Source organism: Neopsephotus bourkii, unplaced genomic scaffold (genome assembly GCF_033783945.1).
Source record: "Neopsephotus bourkii isolate Nb327-2 ecotype Australia unplaced genomic scaffold, CSIRO-AGI_Nbou_v1 NB_1107, whole genome shotgun sequence".
Classification (NCBI taxonomy): Eukaryota; Metazoa; Chordata; class Aves; order Psittaciformes; family Psittacidae; genus Neopsephotus; species Neopsephotus bourkii.
Genome location: NW_026901594.1, coordinates 385,198 through 408,428, shown reverse-complemented (window position 1 = coordinate 408,428; position 23,231 = coordinate 385,198). Strand labels below are relative to the sequence as shown.

The 23,231-nt window shown below is 45.5% G+C and overlaps 1 protein-coding gene and 1 long non-coding RNA gene across 4 annotated transcripts in view; one reads left to right on the top strand and one right to left on the bottom strand.

Annotated features, from left to right (window-relative positions):
- Positions 1 to 22,282, bottom strand: part of SERINC5 (serine incorporator 5) — a 38,460-nt gene extending 16,178 nt beyond the window's left edge. The window contains exons 1-4 of one of the 3 annotated variants that reach the window (XR_009726804.1): positions 21,339 to 21,899; positions 8,135 to 8,302; positions 1,132 to 1,310; positions 750 to 832 (exon numbers count right to left, since the gene is read on the bottom strand). Coding sequence is in view for 2 of the 3 variants with exons in the window: in XM_061362264.1 (XP_061218248.1) it covers positions 750 to 832; positions 1,132 to 1,310; positions 8,135 to 8,302; positions 21,339 to 21,389 (481 nt within the window). In the remaining variant the exon portion in view is untranslated. Of the gene's footprint in view, positions 1 to 749; positions 833 to 1,131; positions 1,311 to 8,134; positions 8,303 to 21,338; positions 21,900 to 22,143 lie in introns of those variants that run through there. The other 2 variants (XM_061362265.1, XM_061362264.1) reach the window with 2 other exon arrangements.
- Positions 1,849 to 9,059, top strand: LOC133217119 (uncharacterized). Its single transcript, XR_009726805.1, has 3 exons — positions 1,849 to 1,940; positions 2,089 to 2,206; positions 8,898 to 9,059. It is a non-coding gene; the product is annotated as an uncharacterized LOC133217119 (long non-coding RNA).
- Positions 22,283 to 23,231: the final 949 nt, after the last annotated feature.

Here is a 23,231-nt window from a genome sequence, read left to right as displayed (position 1 = left end):
AGAGAAATCAGGAGGCAATTTCGGGAAGAAAGCTTATTATGCTGTATCTCCACTCTGGGTTAGGCTGGTTTCCCTTTGAGAAACAGCATTCCTAACCAACGTAAAAAGTTCTGCTTTCCCTTTTCCCCAGATGCTTCAGTTCTTGAAGACTTTTCAAAATGAAAAGGGTCACTTGCAAAGATGATAAGCAGTCTTGCTTGCTTATGAGTACAGTGCATTGCACAGTGCATCTTTCTAATCCAAACAGTAATTAGATACTAAGGACAAGTACATATAGCCATCCTGTGACTTCATGGGCGAGAGGAACAGGGATAAGGAGATCTTCACTTCTGGGGCATCTAACTGAGCCAGTACCGAACCATGCCTGTCTGGTGCCAGGGTGCCTTCCAAAACTAGAAATGTTTCAAGGCACAGCATCCTCAGCAGAGCATCCCAAAAAGTCTAATTTTACCTTCATGCATTTATACCACCAGTCTGACAACTAACAACCCAAATTCTTTCGCAGCACTGCAGGTTTCCAGCAGCAAACACCAGCACCCAGAAAGGCACTGTGCTCCTTCGAGAAATGGCACCTCTCCATAAAGACAGCATGAATCTGGCTGCTGCGCTACTGTAGAGCAACATGAAAAACATGAAAAGACCATCTACTTTCATGAGAAGACCATCTACTCTGTACACAGTTTCCCTCAAACTTTGCTTGAAGAACCATGGTCACATGAATGAAGCAGCGCTACAGAACAAGGACATACCATTGAGGAAAGTGTCCTGATCAGGAATGAAGAATGCTCCTGAGCACATTGCTGCCAGAAGTATAAGTTTAATCAGCCAGAATCTAGACAAGAGGAGAGGAGGGGAAAAAAAGTCATTTGGTTACAACAGGCATTAGAGGTCTTCAAGTCAAGTATCATGAGAGAAATTTAAAGTCTGAGATTGAACAAAAGAAACCCCCCTTTGATGACTGACTGATGCTTTAGTTAGTTCTCACTTGACTGCATTATTTCTGACAAAAGCAGTAAAATCAGCTTTCAGTTTGGGTTGGGGTTTTTCTGCTTAGTGCTACATCCAGCTGGAAAGCAAGCAACACAAACTCGTAAAGAGAATTGGAAATTAAGCAGTCAAATAAATACTCACCCATTATGAATGTATGCACGGCAGCTTTTGCTGCTGTTAATTTTGATGGTGAATAAGAAGAACAAAAAGAAGAAACAGGCCATTCCAAAACAGACTTTGTACACTGCAGAGTATCCCACCAACTTCTCACACATCTCACCCGCCTGAATACTCTTGCACATCTGCTTGTAGAAGGGAATCTGAAAAGCACACATGTTACAAGCTGTTAGATAGGACACAGGGCTCCTTGTAACCAAGCATGTCTACATCTGCCCACCACCACCTTTTCATTGGCTTCTTTCTTAATGACCCCCTGCCTGGATTTAAGGTTCAAGAGATATAAATGTAAAACACAAAGGACCGGAGTTGTCTAGAGCCTCCAGTCTCAACTCCCTCCACATGCCTTAGGGGTACAGGTCCATCTTTCTTTCCTTTACTGCCCATCCCCTCACCCTAGGGACCCTCTCCCACCTTCCCATGCTTAACAGAAGACTTTGATTGCTTCAGTAATCAAGGAGGGACATGCACGGGTCTACAAGGCAGGAGGTTTTGGCTCATGCTGCCCTCCATGGATATGTAGACCAAAGTACACCCGAGCGGCACAGGGGCAGCAACCCCCTCCACTCCATCACAGCCTCTGAAAGGGCGTTGTGCCAGCTGCCCTGATTTTGTTTTAAATTAACAGAGAGGCAGGAAAATTCCACCTTTCTGTTGACTCATTAAATATTTGCCTTTGAGGCCCTACTTTTGCCACAAGGGGAAAGCAAACAGCTGCACCTTTTGGCTTCAGTCTCACAGGCAGACATGACACTGGGTGCTCAAAAAATCAGGTCTGTGTGGCCAAGACCCACTCCTGTGCGGTGCCTTCATGCAGACACCCCCCTTGCAGCCAGGGAGCCACTGAGCTGTGTAGAAATGCAGGCATTTAATTAGAAAACCACTGTCAGTTTCTAAGAAAAAGCCTCTGTATGCTCACAGGTCTCAGCTGAGGCTGGTGAGACCAGTCGAACAACACACCAAACCCCCTGGAGCTGACTGCTGCTACCTGCACAGGTCACTGGAGGAGAGAGAAGACATGTCTGCCAGGACACAACATGTAGAAATAAGTAACTTGGGCAAGGGAGATGGGAATCAAACTTCAGAAAGCATTCAGCCAGGCCACATTTTGCTCAGGAAAAATATGCAAAGACTGCGGGCAACACCATCCTTGAACATTTCTAAGAAGACAGCAAAGATAGCAGACACTGCTTCCCTCAGCAGGCAGGTCGGTACACAAAACCAGGACAGGAAAGAACAAACAGGACTCAAGAGCAAGTGATCAGGCAGTTTTCCCAGCTGGGCAGAAAGAAAGCTGAGATGAAGGAAACAAGGGGTAAACATGTAAATTGCAGGCTTTCAGCCACTAGGCTCTGTAAGCCTGCTTCTGTCAGCAGGGTATGCAACTTCTCCTGACATGCCAGCAACCCAAACCAGTCAGGAGCTCAACAGCCCTCTTGCAGCTTCCCAAAACCAGCAAGTATTTTAGCAGCTCACAGCAAAGTTAGGTTGCTATGCTAAGGGGACCAAACATAACTACAGTTATGAGCTGATTCTATATGGGCTAGAACCAGCCAACGAGATGAAAAGCAGGTCTCAACACAGCTGTGCGGTGTTACAGGAATGGTTGAATCCTGGACCACCCTAAGATGCTCTTTCAGGAGTAACTCATAGGTGAGCTGCCACCGCGTGAGAAGCTGGACAGTAAATGAGGAGCTGTGGCTAACTTGCATCCAAGAGTTTTTAGAGAGGTGCTGAGAAATTGCCTGGAGCAGCAGGCTTTTCCCAGGTCTTGAAAGGCTATAAACCATCAGACTGGGCAAACATGCCAGCATTCAAAACAAGCAAATGGATTGACTGGAATAATTAAGAGACCTATCAATGCCACAGCAAAGCCAGGGCAGGCCAAGAGGCCGCAGCAATGCCAAGGAAAGCAACTGGCCTATAAATTAATGCTTTCCAGTTCTTTGCTTATTATAACATCAGTCAGCAGAGACTACAAAGACATATAATTATCAAACTAACAGTATTTCTGAGAAAATTGGGGATTTGTCTGATATAGATGACCAAGGAGACAGATTTCTGCAATATCTGTACTTGGAACCAAGAAGCATTTTGCTTGAGACTTACAGAACAAAACAAAAAACACCTTGGCACCTCATTAATTGACTAAATTACAACCAGATCTTTGTGTAACCATAAATGGGCATCTTCTTTAATTATGTAGATTTCTACAGATGGGTTTTTGACCCTATATGTTCTTTTCTCCATTTAGTAGTAATTTCTTTACAGATCTGGCTGAGAGAAAATGGATGGATTCACAAGAACAATAGCTCAGTTTGTGCCTACACAAGCAACAAAGACCTCAGCTGTCATGTAGTATGCACAACACTATGCAGTAGCAAGTGATGACCACAGGAACAGTCTTGTGGTATTGAGCACCCTTTTTGAAGACCCATGAACCTGAAGGAACAGAAGAATAAAACCAAACTCTTTGGGACCCCAGCAGATAATAAGCATGAGCACAATGCTGAGGACAAAAACGCTGATATAATGAAAAGGGCATGATTTTGTGAGAGGATGATCTACTGCTGGGAACAATTTATCAAGGCTTATGTGACTTTTTCACTGAAGGTTAAAAGGACTAGGTTTTGGGAGGTTTTTTGTTGGTTTGGTTTTTTTGTGTTTTTTTTTTTTAAGTTCTCTGTCTTTGAAATATGTTCAGCTGCTGAACAGCTTGCCCAGCCCATGTGATTTATCAGGCTTACCAACAGCTGGGTAGTTTTGCCAGCTGTTAAATCATGGATTAACTATTTGCCAAGCTTGATATAGTGAAATATTTACTTTAAAACTTTAAAAGCAACATAAGCTAATTTTTTTTGGCATCTGAGTAGGGGACAAAGCATTCTTCCTGCAGAAACTCAGTATCTGCTCAGATAACGTAAATGCCACCATTGCTGCACAAGCAATGATGTTATCATAGCAACGTCAGCAATTTCCTGAGTGCAGTGAAACCCTTTGAGATGATAGCAACACCTACAGAAACAGGGACAGGCAGCCCTGAACTTGCTTTCCCCTCACCATGAACTACTGCTCCCCAAAATAAAGGCAGTTCAAGAATCAATCCAACACAGCAGCACAATGTGCAGCCTGAGGCTTGCTCACTTCTGAGCTTGGGTCTGCCTGCACCCAAGCTTGTGAATGCAGGAGCGCAGGAAATAGCATCGGAAGGGGAATCGGAAGGAAGAAGTGTGTAGAAATGGGCCTGAAGAGCCAGAACAAAACTGCTTTTGTCTGAATGTCCTCATCCAACAGAGGGTGGCAGATGTGGCAGAATGTGGCAGATGAACTTTGCTATAGAAGCAGAGGAAGCATGAAATAAAATCTGTGTAGGTGGGGAGACAAGGGCAAAAACACATGCTTTCTTGCATCTTGATGATCGTCTTTTCCAACCTGGCTGATTCTCTGATTCTCTGATCTATGGCTAAATTCTCATCAGAAATACGCAGTGGGCATCTGCACTTAAAAACCCCATTTTTGGTAGCAAATTTGAATTTTAGCATACTGTAATACAGTTAAGGTCCAAGACATAAACCTGGCTAAGGAAAGAAGCCTGAAACCATGCTCTGCCAGAACACAAAGCCATCTAGAACTGAAATGTTTTGACAAAAGTGAACTGGTTGTTACTGGGTTTGTTTTCCTGAAAACATCTTTCTTAATTTTCCTTTCATTATTCAAGTAGGACCCGGATATTTTCAGTGTAGAACACTGGTTTTGCAACAGGTTTAACAGTAAAAATTTAATTAAAAAAAACCCAAGACACTACTTCAAAAGACCAAAACAATTCTCTTCCTTTTCTTCTCTCAATTACCCTTTTGAATCCTGTCAAATTCAAGGATTTGCTTCAACAGAACATTTTTTAGTAAAGCTGTATCTGTTGGTTTTTTTAAAAACCCAACAGAATTACTGGAAAAAGAAAATTATATATGGATATATGCATAGAAGCACTTCAAGTTGGATGCTGTTTTGCTTCATTTTGGAACAGAATCAAGTCTAAACCATTTTGTGTAACTGAATATTGGTCTTTTGTGTGTTTCTGTCCGCATTAATGAGGCTCTCATGTCTTGACTGGTGCTCTACCCCATCATTTGGCTTGATACACAACCTTGCTCCTCTGAAATCTATTCTACACACCACTATCCAAAATAGTTTCCTGGTCAAAACTACCCACTCCTTCCCTACTCCTCCAGTGCCTCTTACTTCTTCCACAGAAATCAAACACAAATGCCTTAAGTTTCTTCGGACATTTTTCAGAATTTAACCCTTTAGGGCTCTTTTGGTGTCCCATGGGTGCAGGAACAGCTCAGGAGAAAACTCCCCCCACAAAAGACAAGTGTCCAATATTTAAGGCCCATCACAAAATATGATGTCCTTAAAATCTTGCTGATTAGACTAGGAACTAAGGTTTTGAAATGATAACCAGGTACTGCGTCCTCCCACTGACACACGGATTCATCTGCCAGCTTTGGTGAGAATGTGGAAGCTGAGACCCCTGTGACAGGGACTCATTTTTCCAGCCACATTGCAGGGCACAGAGAGGTCCCTAGCTCCAGGCTGGGAGCTGCAGAGTCTGGAAAACTGTCATAAATGTTTTTTAATAGACAGAATGCATGACCATGGGGGTAGATTAATACAACAAAACAAACACAAACATTTTTTTACAAGTCTATTTAAAGTGCCCTTAAAAGATGTACATCCACTGCTGCTTCCTCTCAAAATAATGCCAAAGGACCAAGTGCTACAAGAAATACTTTTAAACCTACTTTAGACTTGGGAATTTATAGCTAATCAACCAAAAAAAAAACCCCTCTCACTGACAAGGGGGAGACTTCTTTCATGTAACATCAGTGTCCTTGAACTCTAAACTGGTAAAGCAGACACATGGTTCCCTGCCAAGATGATGGCTCCATAAAGGACTGCACTAAAATTTTATTTTTTATTTTCATAACAATTTTAAAAATCTTATTAAAATTAATTAGAAGTCTGTCTCCTCTCAACGAAGAGGGTTGAGGTCCTAGAAGCATGATGCACTGTGTTTGCTTACAGCCCAGCTTCAGGACTTAGGAGTGCTCCACAATCCAGCCAAAAGCAGGGGAATCAGTAAGTTCCCAGCACTTTCAAAACACTTTCAAAGCACAGTTCATCACTGGGAAACTGAGGACTGGTTAGTCTGAGTAAATATTTCCAAGGTGCACTCTATTACACCTGGGCTGAATTAGTTTCAGGAGTCTTTGAACTTTCAACAGCCCCAAATATAATTATTAAATTAGAGAGCAGATGAAGAAAGCCTACTTTCATATGGCGCATTTACCATTCAAAAACATCAAATGCTCTAAATTAAGAGGGTGATTATCTTTCCACTTCACACTAACAGCTACTTTGTGCTATTTCTTCCCACACCATGAACTGGAAAAGAAATTTGGCAATACTGAAAAGGATGTTGTTGAAGGCTTCCTGAATCACTTTTCGGTCGGATAAAGAGAGAGTATTTTTTGTTAGGGGTACAAGCTGCATTAAAACCACACTACTGATGGAAAATGACTTTATGAAATTTGTATATGAGCACGTAATTTGTCTCCCACACAGTTGAGTTCCCTGGGTTATTCACTTTTTTGCCAAGCTAAGCATCCAGTAAGTCAAAGTAATTCTTGGCAAGCAAATTCAGCACGCACATGTTGAGCAGTCACAGCTCACAGGCAAGCATCATGCCTGTACTGGGTACTCTTACAGGGCTGTCAGCAACTGCTGGTAGCCAGGGGTAAGAAGGTGGTGGCAGAATAACTCAAGCAAAGTGCTAGTAAAGGAAAGAAAATCAGGACAGAACATACAAAGAGGAAGAAATGGGAAGAAAGAAAGGTCAATGGCAGCACAGCACAGAAACCCTCGAACTAGCCCTACCATAAGCCTGCTGGTTCATCTGTGTTGCAGCCACAGGGTGCAAACACCAGCTTCTGGATCTTGAATGACGAAGAGCTAAGTGTTTCACAGACAACTGCAAGTCAAGCACAGAAGGTAAGCTTGACCAGCAATTGGTTAAATGAGGAAACAGCCTTAACTGTGCACCCACTGGCACTCGGGTCTTGGGAGGGTAACACAAAACAACTAGGTGACCTTCTTAGTGAGGGAACCATTCTGAACCTCCAGGGCATGCACAGCCTCGAAGCAGGCCCAAGGGTGAGTTTGGTGGAGAAACTTCAAGAATTAAGCAATCCAGCCATTGTTCCCTCTACTTAAAGGACAACTTCTCTTCTTATAGTTTGTAGGGGACGAGAGAGAGGATTTGTGCTATTGAGAGCAGCTTGGCCAGCTGAAGAAACCAAGCCAAAGACAAGGTACATCAGGTCCAGTGTGAGAGTGCAAGCAGGCTGCTGAGCATTTAGCTTAGGAAAGACTCTGAAAGAAAGCTGAGTTTTAAAAAGTAATTTTAGCCACAGCTCTTTCATGCTTTAGAAGCTTTTTAATTAAAAAGACAATTAGAGATGAACAATATCTGCTGTGGTTACAGCCCTGTGAATAGGATGACTCAACACACACTGAAGAAAACCCCTTGTAAAGGATCTGCAGTATTATGCGTGGCAGTAGTCTGTCACGCAGCACCAAGAACACAGAATTAAAATTATAAATGTAACACTTGAACAGCTGTTTTCTAATTTGATACTTTTGCTACTAAACAAGTTGCCAGAGGTGAATTCAATGTTGGACTGAATTGATTTGTTCTACTATAACATGTCCCCTAATGGGCTTTAGTGACACTACCTGTGCAGCAAACCTGGGGAGGGCTCACTGCAGTTCAATGAAAGAGGAGGAAGACTGCTTGTCCTGTGTCCCTTGACTCTTCATGTTGTGAAACACACTCAACAGGTGAGGAATTGACAGGAAGAGACCCATTTCCTCCCAGGGCAGCAGTGGGTTCATCTCTCTTACTCACGTGCGTTTTCATCTCGTTAGCTACTGTTGTTGACATCATGACACAACAGATGATAGTCACCAGCATGAAGTAAAGCGCATACATGAAGCGGGTGCTGGTTGACTGTTTGATCTTGGGGCAGCATTTGCAGCACAAGGAACAAGCGGCAATACCGCAGCAGCAGGCCAACTGGAAAGGAAGACAAAAAACACAAGTCATTCCATCACCCCCTTTAGGGTTCTGTTGCAAAAGTCAGTCAGGGAATCTGTGAGACTTCCTGTAAAACTCCAGAATTTCTTAAGTCCTCTCTTCTCAGCTGAGCAGCATTTAAGTGGAAGCAGATTGCCTTGTTTATCAGAAGTCACTAGGTTGAAGCACATAGGTTTCTTTTTTTCCCACACGTTAAAGCTGAGTGAAGAGGATGAGGAAGAATTGATCCAGATTTCTTAATCCTGCTCTTTACTGTTGCTGTACAACTGGTGGTCCTGACATGTTTCACCCAGCAGAACAGGAATTGCAATGGTAAATCTCTGTTTTCTGCAATACACTCTCCCTCCTCTGTAATGATAAATCTGCACAAGAGGGGCACAGACCCCCAGATTGTTTACTTCTAACATAGAGACAAAACAATTTGGTTTTTAAGACAAGCTGGAGGCTTTGTTTCAAAACAAGCTGTGCAGATCCATTTCAATTCACCAGAGCCATACTGTCCTTTTTAGGTCCCATTTCTGGTGCACACACAAACAAAAAACTGTTTTTTTCTTTTCTGTAATTTCTGATACAGAACTTTTTATGCTACCAAAGACTTTGAGCAAATCAAAGTGAACAGGAAAACTGCTGGAACTCTTGGGAAAACTTTCAGCAACACTCTGGGATAGTGGTCTGAAGGCTTTGTAAACAGACAACAGCTACAAAGAAAGCCAAACAAACCCAAACAAACAAACAATAAGCTACATTAAAAGTTCTAAATATTTTGGGCAGTAGAGAAAGACTCTGGAAATACTGGGCTTGCTGTGAACAAAGAGAGCTGAGCTTGAAGGACCCAAAATACAATGGCATCATCCTGTACTGAAGAAAGCAGAAGAAAGACAAATTCACAGTTATTTAGACACCCTTTGCAAAGGTGAAAATGGTGATCCCACATACTGGGTGGCAAGGGAAAAAAATCACAGCTGCAAGGAAAATAACAGCAAATCACACTTCAGCTGCTACTGTCTCCAGTGTTTAATCATTATTAGAGACAGAGTTCCTTGTGTATTTTAGTTCTTTTTACTTGCAACTGAGAGTCCACCAAGTCAAAAACCACGAAGCACAGCAAAAACCACGTAATTGCCTTATTCAACAGGGAAAAGGTACTGGATAAATCCTACAAGGGCTCTATCTTGATGCTTATTATTTCCTAACTGTTAACAGTATCATTAACTTTCAAAGAAGCTGGATTCACCTTCCCTGCCTTCTACATTTAGAAAAGTCATATATAAAAATATAAGCCTTATTTTTATACATAAGGCAGCACTGTTCTTGGCCAAGCCAGTCCTTGCAATAGGCAGCAGCTTCAAATGGCTCATGTGCTTACCTCAGCACCCGTGACCACAGGAGACAGTTTTGGACATCAGCAAGCAGCCAGGAGCAGGGAACCCCTCTTCCAGGTCTCACTGTTGCCAACCCAGAGAGACCTGGGCCTGCAGCACCCCCATTTTTGAGGGTCCCACTGTGGCTGGTGTGTAGCACAGGGGTGGTCTGTGGCCAGTGACAGGGACTCAAGAAGATCGAGGTTGCTTTTTCCCAGTGTTTCCTCATCCCTCAGAGGGACCATGGATCAGAGGATCCCCTGCTGTCTACCAAGCAACTGTACAAGAGGGATGGGTTTCCTTAGCCCTTGACAAGGGATTCAGAATTCACAAGTGCCACATTTGAGTCACCCAGACAAACTTTGCTGGCTTGTATGTGCCTTTTTCCTCCCAGGACATTTCCTCTTCCACCACCAATGACTGACCCAGAAAAGGGAGTTTCATGTGTCTGTTTCCAGACACATATCTGATGTAAGACCACAGTCTCACAACCAACCTGGCTGATCAAACATCATTTGAAGAAGTGTCTTGAAAAGACTCCCAGTTTATTGTTTCCTTGCCATGTCTATCTGCCACAACACCCAAGATCGGGCTTCCTCCCTTCAGCTCTGCAGAAAGCATGTGGCAGAGGCCCTTTTCTCTTTCAACAACAGCTCTTGGGTTTGCAGGAGACATGAAACAGAGAGAGTCCAAGCCTGCTCCCACGCTGCCCTTCCCTCCATCCACTGCTGGATCTCATGCCAGCAGAGATAGGGGCCTCAAAGCACACAGCTGCTAAAACTGCTGCTGCTGCAAAGCAGAAATCCTCCCCAAAACACACAAAGCTCCAACTGTGGGGAATAAACAGAATGGGCTCATGCTGGCACCAAAGCTGGAAATTGATGTGCATAAGCACGTCCTGCAAGTATACTTTCAAAATAGAAGGCAGTGCTGGCAGAGCGGCAATTTCATTTTTTATAGGTAGTGAAATCGTTAACTTTTACAGCATCAATACAATTCCAAGAAACAAGATAGCTATGGTAAGTTACTGACTCAGCAAACAAATGGAATAGTAGCATTTCAAAACAAAAGTGTACCAGAAAAGTATAATCCATCCATTCCAGAATTGGGGGGGGGGGAAATAAAAAAATTAAGATTAAAGGTCCTTTCAGTCTGTACCAGAGAGAGCCAAATATCCCACAGCGAACTTCAACTGCTGGACACACTTGCCATAACGCTAAAAACTACAAACTACAGCACAGAAGTAAAAAGGTATGCAGCTTTGGCATTTGTAAGGGAAACATTTTCCTAAACCAGGCACTAGAGAGCTCTGCCAGTGAAATCCCTTTTGCATCCAGCAAAGTGTCTGCTATTCCAGTCCTGGACATGCTATTTAAAGGAACAAATACTTATATAGAATATATAGCTCAATTTATGCATTGTTCCACATTACTTGGAGAGACTTTAATGATAGTTTCTAATACTGAACATGTACCCTGTAAATTGGCAATATTTGTGAAAATACCAGTGTCTTCATCTTTTTTCAGCACTCTGAATAGCCACGGAAACCACAGAAAGTCAGTTAGGTTATTCAGCCACAGTCCCAGACTGGGTGTTTTGGGGGTTTACCCCCTTTTTTTTCCTTTTTTTTTTTTTTTTTTTCCTTTTTTAAACTCTGGTCATGACTAACTACATTCCATAGCGGGCCACCATGAAATAAGCGTTATCCAAAAAGTAAATCAAAACAGTCTCTGTCCCAAAGAGTAAGATACTGGCCCCAAACCACTGCCCTGAGAGGGTGACAGGCTTCAAAGCCTGCATACACAAGTTCTCTGTTAAGAAGTTGCAGTCAGCATGCAGCTAAACTATACAGCCACCTTTCCATGGGCATGGCCCATCTCGCCTTGCCTCTGCCTTTCGACTGCAGAGAGGGTCTGCTCAGGGGCTCAGGACCCACTGGTGCAGAAGTGCAAGCCAGTAACAAACCCTTCCCACGTCAAAAAAGATGGCTGTGAAAAAATGCAGCTAACATCACAAATCTTTTACAGGTTTAGCTATCATTAAACTAAAGCTCCTCCAAAGGATGCAGAAGGATCCCATCAGTGGTTTTCAAGACACAGACAACCCAAGGCCTGTGATAGCTGCCCTTAGGCAGGCCTTGGGAACCCTGGTCTGTATCTACAGAGCTTCCAAGGCCAGAGTCCCCAGGAGTGCAGGGCAATGGCATCTGAAGGCCAGGCTTCTCTTGTAGGAGTCTCATGCTGCAGTGGGTTCTGGCTTCATCTTTCTCACGCAAAAGCTCTCAGCAGCCAGGCAGCAAGTACAGCCGCCCCAGCTTCACATCCCCTCACCAGGTGAACACCACAGTCTGACAGTCATTACAAGCACTACATGAGTATTTATGCTTCTCACAAATACCTAGGATGAGCTCACACTAACTCACTGCATACACCAGCTGCCTGCTGTGCTTGGTGCTACCCTTTCAGATATCAAGGAGGGTGAAGTGCTAGCTTGCCTGAGATCCCGAAACTTGAAAATCTAGTTAGTGTACCTGAAAGCGGACTGCGCCATGATGCGCACTGCCCGGACGATGGGTGACCTGACTGGTTCCACAGCAGCAGCTGGGGAAGGCTGTGTGGGGAGCGTTCCTGAGGAAAAGGAGTCAAAGCGCAGCTTCACAGGCGTTTCTAATGGTGGCCATGCTGGCTGCACGGCCACTGCTCCCCCCAGGCTTTCTCCTCTGCTGGCCACTCGCTCACTCCTATCCCGGCGTCGCACCTCAGTAGCCCCAACTGTTGTTTCTGCTGCTGGAGGTGACCAAACAGAGGAACCTACTGGGTAAAATAAACTAAAGAAAGTGTGGAAATGCCATGTCAGTGCTTCTCAGCTGCTGGTTTAGTGCACAGCGGTGGGAACCATTTTACCACTTCAAGTGAGGGCACAGTGCACGGACAGGAGGGGAGAGCAGAGGCGGATGTCCCACACCAGTCCTGCGTGCTTTGACCCTTCTCTGACCAGATGTTTCAGTGGCATTTTCCCAGCACCCCATTCAATCTGAGTGCAGTAGGGTACTGCCAATGAAGAGGAACAATGATTTCTACATGCACACAGTGAGGAGCAGAAGCAAGCAGACTGTGTAACAGCCCTAACTGTGCAAACCACTTGTACAAGTATAGGCTGGCCTGAACATATTTGCATGCTCCCCTTTTATGCCAGCCTGGGCAGTTCCTGTGGTTAACAAGAGTTAGACAGGTTAACAAAACAAGGTAAAAGCAGGCTTACCAACCTGAGCACAAGCTATTGGCTCACTGCAATGAATACTCCACCAGCATACACTTAACATCTACCACACACACACACACAAGACTTGATTTTTGCAAGCTGTGATCCAATCTGATAGATCAGTGGAATGAGGTGTGACGGTAATGTTAAGCACACACATAACTACTTACATACAAGACTGAGAAGTGAAGTGAGTGTGTCCTGACTACTACTTTTAGAGAGACAGTGACATTTTTAGAAGGTATTTTCCACAGATGTTTCCAAAAAAGTCTCAGAGGTCCCAGAAAATATTTTGCATAGCGGTTAAAACAAAGTGAGGAGTTTCAGGATCCCTGCCCAAAATAGCCTGTGGTATTTTTAAATTATACAAACCATAGGGAAGTATCAAGCTTATCACAACAAAGCACTCTTCCTTTTGGGAGACTTCAACAGAAATGGTAACAATCAAAGGGAAGAAGAGCATTGGAAACAAAAATACCAAACAAACAAAAAAAAAAGAGTGCATACTTTAATGAAAGGAAGACTCAACAGTGTTTCATCTCTTCCCTCCCATCACTGCCCAGCCTGAGCAGCTGGGTAGACCTCATGCCTTCTGGCTTGTCCATTGAGCACTGCAATGTGCCTTGGTGAATGTTCTTTCCACGGGGGGCCTGCAGCAGCTTAGCTTTTCATGCACTGCGTGATTACTTGACTGCCAGAAGTATGTGGACCCTAAAATGTGCAGATAATGCAGTCACTGAGCTGCTACCAGCAACATCTATCTAAAACACCCAAACACCTACTCTCACAGCTACATGCAGCACCTAAGCAGGCTGGAAAAGCCAAAGCAGCCAGCCCTGCATGAGCAAACATCCTGAAGCAGCTATACACCAGCCCTTGGACTTTTAGTTTCATGCAAGAGCCAACCCTTTTATTAGTGCACTGGTTCACGAAACCAAGATGACTGCTGCCAGGTGTTCCAAGTGTTAGGAGCTGGGCTCAGACTATTATTGAAACCACCCTCTGCTATGCATACACATTTTGCAAAGGTTTCTTCAACCAGACACATGGTCACACATCAGCTTGTCCTCTGAAGTAACTACACTCACCAAAGAGACTTCATTCTGTCCTTTGTTTGACTTAACTGGCTTTTCACTGCCTCTTTACAGCTCAGACTCACCACATGGCTTAAGCCAAGACATCTTCTGACCGTTATACCAGTTGATCAAGTGATGACCTATTTTTGGGAGCGCACCTCACTCTGCAAACTGTGCAAAATTAAAACCAACTTCAGACTACAGTCACGCCAGCTGCTGCCCAAACACTGCTTTCAATGAGGCTTTCCTGCCCTGCGTTTCCAAAGCAAAAGGGCTTGTGCTCTGTACTGAGGGCCAGAACTGCCACACAGCACCGAGCAGCCCTAAATCTAGGTGAGAAAGCAGCATCCAGGACTGCCATGCCAAGAGCTAAACTGCATGTGAGCCACGGCCAGGCTCTGCCAGAGCTGAAGTTAAGCTGAAGTGGGGACAATTCCCTTTTGTCTCCATTACTCAACATTCTCAAGCATTACTAAGTGGTGACTCAGATTAGCACCAGACAATAATGTCACTGCAAAACGTCTAAATTAAAGACTGCACGACTGCTCCTCTCCCGATGATTTTGGAAAAATCAAGACAATTGTTTAGTCTGCCATGAGCCCCTCAATGCATCACATCACCCAGTTCCCCAGCAGTATGGCTATTTTTCATTAGCATAGACCATCTGGATGTGACAGCCGTAGGAGGTGGACTGTCTGTCCCTCTGGTTGCTTACAACTATCACCAAAACCACAAAAAACCCCACCTTTTAATTTGTCTGCTACAGTTCCTAGGCACGGTTCTTGATGCAGCTTTCTCCACTAGCTTAAAGGGCCTTTTAATTACCTGGTATTTTCTCCCCACTCATCAAAGAAGGAACCCAAGCCGTTTACCCTCAGTCTCGTTTGAAGGCTTTCAGGCTTTTCCTCTCAGCACCTTAACTGTTTGGGGTTTATTCCTGCACCCCCCCCAGATTTCTCCTACAAGATCATGGCAGCATCATCAGCCCCACTGCAAAGCACCCAGTCCTGGCTCCTCTCCCCAGTGTGTGCAGCCACAGAGGGGGTGAGGCTCTCCTGCAAAGTCTGCCCTCCATGCACACCTTGCATAGGCAGCCAGTGGCTGTACTTAAAAGGTAAGTTTTATTTGCACTGGGCCATGCCACAGGAGTTACATGTAAGAGCATCTAGCAAGCCAAATACTTTGTTAATAGTTCAATAGCACCCCCTGCTCTACCTGCCCTTCAATCATTCCTATGTGCTTTTGGGAACAATTTTAAACTTACTCTCAGGTCACTGCTGTAAAGAGACCACTATTTTCGTCACTGACTTGATCCTGAACCTTCCTTGCATTGATCCCTTGGCAACCTTCACTAAGAGCAAACTCTGCTGGGTGACAGGTTCAACTGGCCTTTCTTATAATTTTGTATTTCACAATTTTCTCATTCCAGCTCGTGCTGCAGCCGCCTCTCTGCCTTTCACAGCAGAGTTGCTGCTAACAGAACAGCTGGAAGATTAAAAAGACAAGTCAGAATGCAAAGTCTGACAACTTTAGGCCATCACTTCATACAGTGAGCAGGTTTTCCCTAGGTTAGCTCTGATGTTTGAGACCAGGACTCTAGAGGTAGAGTGGCTGATGCAGATGAAATGTGGTGCACAGCCAGGGACAGAGACAGAAGGGCAGGGCAGTAACTGCTTAAGTCCATGTACCACTGTAGTGAAGAAGCAGTTCAAATGAAACGTCTGTAAGCATAGAATTAAAAGCATGTATCTGGAAAAACTGCTCCACTTCTGAGTTAGCTAAAAGCTCTGAGCTATTCCACAAAGATGTTGTGTCTTTAAAAGGTGGTTTCATTACTGAGTCCAAGAGGACTTTAAGGTGGGAGGTGGGTGGGAAAAGACATAACAAAGATATACAAACACAAGCTGAGAAAGTTGGGGCTGTTCAGCCTGGAGAAGAGAAGGCTGTGCTGAGACCTCATAGCAGCCTTCCAGTATCTGAAGGGAGCATAGAAGGATGCTGGAGAGGGACTCTTCCTCACGGCATGTAGTGATAGGGCCAGGGGTAATAGGTTAGAACTTAAACAGGAGAGATTTAGATTGGATATTAGGAAGTTCTTCCCTGTGAGGATGCTGAGGCGCTGGAACGGGGTGCCCAGAGAAGCTGTGGCTGCCCCATCCCTGGCAGTGTTCAAGGCCAGATTGGACGGGGCTTGGAGCAACCTAGTTTAGTGGAAAGTGGTTGGAACCAGACGATCTTAAGGTCCTTTCCAACCCAAACCATTCTATGACTCCATGATTAACACTTTGCACAAAGTGACAGAAGCTGCTGGTACAAAACATGAACTATCATGTCATACCACCACATCACATTAAAAAAAAAATTAAAAATATCTGCCTTCTCAAAGCACTGTCAAAGATATTTCAGTTTAGATCAGTGTCACCAGGAGCCAACTTCATACATTTCCAGATTGGCAGTCTCAAGATGGAGCCTGCTCACATCTTCTATTGCTTACTTCTTGATGAGCATTTTGAAATACAGTGACTACTCAAGAAGTATCTTGACTAGTACTCCTGAACACTGTTTTGCCAGTGACTGTAACATAAGCCAAGGGAAAAAAAAAAACATATAAGATAGCTAAGAATGCTAAGAACGGTTCCTGCTAAAAGTCAGTGTGAGAGATGACAGGGTGACAAATTTTGGATCAGCCCTGCACTAGACAGAAAGAAGTGCAAAACTTTTCATTTTCCAGCTGCGAACATTTGTATGTTTAAATACTTGAGCACACACCACCTCTAATTGCTGGAAGCTCCAACCACTAAACTGCACACATCAGTCCCAGCATAGTTATCACTAATTAAAGTGAAATGAGATTACTGGGTGTGTCAGGACTCCATTAAAAACAAACATGGGGCCACCTTCCCACACATGCTATCATGGATGAACACTATTGTCATCCTCAGCTCTGGCTGCCCCAGTGCCTCACTGTCTCATGCTGTAGCACATGCTGACATTGAAGCCTGTCTCTTTGGTGGCCTGAATAATGCAGTAGGCAAAATTCAGTTGGCAGAATGGTTGATCACAGCCTAAAATTCTAGGAGGCCAGGAAATAAACATGTAAAAACATATTGGAGCCCACACAGTTAAGAAAGAAATGAAAGTGTCATTAATTCAGGTATGCGAAGAACCTTGGAAGCAATCTAAGGTCCAAGCATCTTCACGTGGGTAAGTTGAGAACATCACCTAGCCTCAGCAGGTATTCGGGATGACAGTAGTCAGCAGCAGTTGCCACCTCCATATGAGACCTTCAGCTTATCCTGTAGTCGTAGCTCAGGCTTCCAGGCTCCCCTAAAACAAGAGTGTCTTGCACCACCAGCTGTGAGTGCATCCCCTGTAATGAAAGTCTCAGTGACAGCAAAAGCACCCTGGAATACCTACACTTGTGAAAATTCAAATAAAAGCAGTACTAGGACTTACATCCTTCTGCAGAAAAGTATCCCCTTGCCCTTAAAAGTGAAGGTCTTGTTCTTATATTATACTGCCTTCACTCCACAGCTGTAGAGCCATGGATATTTAAGCTGTTTCTTTAAACCCAGAATGCAACCAAATTGTGGGATGTGAGAGAAAAAGACTAAAAAAAAATATATTAAGCAGCAATGGAAGATTAAACAGGAAGGAGAAAAACTATCTTCTGCTAGAATGAGACAGTCTCTTCTGCTTCTTACGCAGTGCCAAGGCAGAGATTCCAACATAGTGATGCAAGTGTCGAATGATACAACACTTCAAGGATCTCACTGGCTTTTCGTTGCCTTTTCTTCCCTATCTAATCACTTTTGACTCCAGCAGCAAATTTTATCCAGCTACAGCAGGCAGATAGGGGCCTCAAAGATATTACATTATTACGATTTCCTTCAAAATAAGCAAAAGGTTTAGCAGAGAAAAATGATCTCTCAAACCTGAGCAAGGAAAAGGCTGCAACACGAGTTCAGTATTTAACAGGTAGGGAATAGATGTAAGATACCAAGCTCAATGGACAAAGCTGCAGAAAAGTAGGCTTTGCTAACTCAGTTGTTCAGGCAGCCATTTATTTAAAACAAAACCTCCATGTTTCTGCAAACCAGGGGGAAAAGTTCTTCACAAATCTGTTTTTCCTAACTGCATTTAAGTGGAATGCACTACAATACAGAGCACAGACAGCTAGTTTCTTCTTTGGCCGTGATAAATGGCAGTGGCAGTGGCTTGAAAAGGCAGGAGGTGTTTTGGGGAGCACCATGTGGAGCGGAGCCAGGAACCATCACACAGCACTGCAGCATATCACACCACACACATGCTCCCACCAATGCCCCAACATCCCCAGGGGACACAAACCTGGACAAGGATGACAGAGCCACCATTTTCACCCTATGATGAAAAGAGAAGACCACAAGGACAGGACTGCAAGACCCTCCTCAGCCTGCAGATGCAAACAGACAGTACCAGAGAGGCATGCAGCCATGGAGCACATGGCAGGGCTTCCCTCCCTTGCCCCAAAAGCCATGAGCCTCAGAAGTTGTAAGATTGCCTGAGGCCAGTCTTACAAATAAAGCACTTATTTTCTATTAAAAAAAAAAAATATCCAAAACCTAAACCCAAAACCAAACCCCTAAACTCCCAAAACTTAGAATAAAGAAGTCTGGGTATAAATAAAAATCTTACACTCTTATTGCATTTACTATAGCATATGATTTCTAAGTGCCAAATGATACTAAGAAAATCACTCAAGATTTAACAGACCTTCAGAAATGGCTTTATAAGCTTTGATAACTACCAGTTCTTATTGAAAAATCCACCTTCTTGAAAAAATCCAGTTACAAAATACTACCCCCCCCCCCCCCAATTAATGTTAACTATCTAAATTGCATTTATTTAACTCTGGAAAAAAACATATTCATTGTAATAAAGATTTTCTGCAACAGCTGCTTTTCTTAACCATGATCTCAACTTTATTCCCTTGAGAATAACTACTGAAGAAAAGCCAAATGTAAAATCCTGTTTCCCGTCAATTTAAGCAGATGTTTTTATGTAATCAAAAGCATTGTGGAGGCCCAAGCCAAACTGTATTCTCACTGTGTTCTCAAAATAGGCCTACCAATGAAGCACTAGCAAAAGAAGAAACACTTAGCAAGCTTATTACAGCTCAGAAACCTAAAAACTGCAGTTCTCTTCGAAAGATTATACACTTCTTGATAAAAAACAACTTCAGAAATTACAATTTATAAATGGCCAAGTTCCCTGAAACCAAGTTCCCAGGGTCCCCTTGGCAAGGATACAAGTCCCACAGCAACATTAATTAAGACTATTCTAAATAATTCTGAGTGCAAAATCAGCATAACTGAAGTACATTGAAGTTTGGCAGCCTGCCGCTGTATCCTTTAACAACAGGAATCTGGGCTGTGAAACCTGAATTCATTTATTCAGACAGGCATCATCAACTAGATGTTTAGCGTGGTTTGACCCAAAAGTACGGATCACTCAGTATCTACTTCACACCAGGAAAATGTGCTGGCATTACTCAAGGAGAATAAAATGGGTACTCAAGGGATGTTAACTTACAACAGAACTCTAATATCAGCTATGGACATCCACACTGGGTAACTGCAGGTTCACAGCTCAGAAGGACAATACCAGTTTGCAGGCAGTTCTAGGAAAGCAGATCCACAAAAACAGAGATGGATACAAGATATATACATGACAAAAGTACTTTTTTGTAAAAGCCCTTTGCCCCAGGGGATATCAACCCCATTAAACCAATATATTTTAGGGAAAAAGGAGGGACCCAACCTCAGTGTTGGTTTTCAGGACTTGTATAAAATTCCATCTGTCCTCAGGCACACCATCTCTGTTTCTGGAGACAGGGTCAACTTCATCTTTGGGGGAACATTTAAGCAGCAGCCAAATTCCTTCTCAGTTTTCCAGCTTGATTAACACTACCCATAAAATACCTGAGGAAGCTGGGTTGGGAGGGAAAGAAGAACTTCTATCCCTTTTGTTTTTCTGATTAATGTTAAGCAAACATCCCCTCATCAAAGTTGGAATAAATCAAGCCATGAAGCAGACCATTCTTCTTTTAACAAAAATTACACTGCATGCTATCAAAATGTGGTTTATGCCATTTATCATCTTAGCCTGTAAAAAGGTTATCCACACTAAGTTTGCTGGTGTAACTCCAGCAATATGCCATACTTAGCACAGATAAGTCTTACATCCAGAATAGTGCTTCAGCCAGCAGAATACATCTCCCCAGGGTATTACATAATTCTGGCACTATGACTGCATGCACTTCAGGGCTTTTGCTTTCGTTCCAGCACCACTGAGGAGTTCAGTTTATTTACAGACTCCACAGTGACACATCAGTGTCAATAAAGTGCATTACTTTCAGATATTACTATGCAATGGCTTTAAGAATGCCTCAAAGTTTGATCACACTGAAGCTATGCCATTCACCACACGAGTCTCTCAAAGGTTCCCTCCTCTTGGCACTGAGTTACTTCTCCAGGAGTTACACCAAGAAAAAGCCATGCAAATGCAAATGGCCACGAACCACGGCAGTAGCAGCACCCATTAACAGCACTTTGTGAGCTGCTCCAGAAGCTGCTTCACAAGCTGCCAAAATGGACTTGAAGCAGCAGTCAGGGAGGCGCCCTGCTCTAAGAGGAACATCAGCAAACGTGGTTGGTTACTGCTGTCTGCCGAGACCACCCAGGGCTGCTTGGCAAGGCATGGGGGAGCTCCTGGAGGGCGGGCGTGCGGAGGCACGCTCAGCAGTCCCCCCAGCCCAATGAAGACTGGAAGAACCACAGCCAGAAGACCAAAGCTAGCCCAGGATTCAACCTTCAGGAGAGATCTGAGGCTTTCTTCCAGTTGGTTCACACAAAAGCAAGAGAATAATAAGACGCTGAGGGTGGGCAGAGTGATCAAAGATGAAACACCACTAGATTTAAAACCGCGAAGTGTTTAAATATTCAAAACAACAGGAATACACTAATTGGCTAGTCCATTGCATATGGGACATGGCCAGTAAGCAGTACACATGTAGTAATGGGTTTCTATTGCAGAAGCCGAGATTTGGGAAAATGAAGCACAAAATAAAAGTGTCTGATGGAGATGCAGTCTAACACCACACTAGAGAGGCAACTAGTAAGGACAGGAATCCTTCCCTGGAGTGAAACCAAGGAGCAGGTCTGGACACGGCATTGCGACCACCCTTCTCCTGCAGCTCCACGGTCCTTCATTCATGAGAGGTTGTGCAGTCAAGAAACAAGGCGCACCCTGGTAAAACGTGGAGCACTGACTCCTCACCCCATAGATGCTGAAGGTCCTGCACTGCCCTCCGTCACCACTTGCTCTCATCTCTCACTTCCTCCTCCAGCACCTGCACTTGCTGAATCTTCCCACAAGCCAGCTTTGAAAGAGCTCGTGGAAGGCTCTGAGGAGCGCCAGGCAGCCAGCAGTTAAGAGAAATGTTAAGTCCATTCCACTTTTCACACTTCTCACCTCCCCAGCACCAGGCACCAGTGGCAACTACCTGACCGCCTCTCGTCGCTCCGAATGATCCGTCACCCCTCTGGGAGCTGCTCCTCTCAGGGCAGGCTGCAGCGTCCCTGTCCCACCCGCACCCCACTGCGCGGCGCAGGCGGAGATGCACCCAGGGGAGGCAGGTGGCGATCAGCTTTCCCCCCGAAACACACGGGGAATCCACCAGGACCCTCCCCTGAAACACCGCTGCAAGCACTCGAACAGCCCGGCTCTACGGACGGGCACCCCCGCGGCACTCGGCTCCCCGCGTTTAACGCCCGACCTGCGCTTGGAGGACGGCTCCCCCGGAGCCTCACCGCGGAGATCGCCAGGCTTCGGCCGGGGGCAGGGGAAGGACGCGGACCCCAGGCCCTGACCTGTCCGGTCCTGTCCCGGGCTCTCCGTGCCCCGCCACAGGCGTCACCACCCTGGCGGTACCCCGGTTCCCCAGACAGCCGCCGCACCGCCGCCCGGGCCCCGCGCCGTGTCCCGGGGATGTCGCGCTCCGGCGCGCTGCGGTGCGGTGCTGCTGGCGGCTCCCGCACCTCCCGCAGAGCACCTGCCGGCCTCCCGCGCGCCAGCCCCGTACCTGGCCGGCGCAGCAGTGCGTGGACATGCCGGCGGCGCGGTGCGGCCTGGCTCTCCCGCTGCCTCTCTCATGCGGGAGCGGGCCGGGCCGGCTGGGCTGGGCTGGGCTGGGCTGGGCTGGGCTGGGCTGGGCACGGCGCCGAGCGCAGCGGAGCGGCACCGCCTCTGCCCCGCTGCCGACCGCGACGGCCTCAGCCCGGCCCCGCTGCCTGGCTTCCGCTGTCGTCAGCCCGCGCCGCGGGGGGGCCAGAGTCCGCACCGAGCATGACGAGCGGCGTGAGGGTGTCGCTGTGTGTCCCCCCCGAGGCGGGCCCCGCCGCCGCCGGCGGAAGGGCCGGTGCCCCCAGAGCGGCCGGGGTCCGGCAACGCGCCCTGCCCGGCAGCCGGTGCGCCGCGGGCGAGCCTGGCCCCTTCGCTTCCCGAGGCGGCAGAAGCGGCTGCTCCATCTGCAGCTGGCACGTTAAGAGTGAATCCGTGCGGGCCGTCCCCGCCAGGCTGTGCCAGTCGGCCGCGATCACTTGCCTAAAGCACCTGCCTTTTAGCATGAATTCACTGAATAAGGGGTATAAACAGATGGATCTTAAAACACCAGGCATCAAATTTAACAGCACAGCGCACCAGCCTCGGGGTCAAACTGCTTTGCGGCACCCCACGGCCATTAACAGCCTGACACCTCTATGGAAAAGTCAGAGTTGCTCAAAGAGTGGCTTGAGGGCTGTGCTTTCCTAGCAGAAGCTGAGACCTTTCCCGGTGTTTCCAAAATACTCTCTCCAGCATCAGTTACCAGGACCCAGGTGTAGCACTAAACGGTGGCTGAGGATCTCCTCTTCTGTGTGGTGATGGGCATCTTTGCTGAAGGTCTCTATGGAAAGACTCACCCTGTCTGGTCTCTTGCCTCTGTGTATGTGCTCTTTAATATTTAAGAAGATTCTCTGGAGCTTTGTTTATAGTCTTAAACTGCCCTAACTTTAGGAATTCGGTGTGTCTAAAAGCTGTTAAACTGCATGCAGGTACACACATGTAGATAATGTAGCTATACCTTCCAAAAAGGACATTGGTGTGGATTGCAATATGTATTGTGTAAAAACC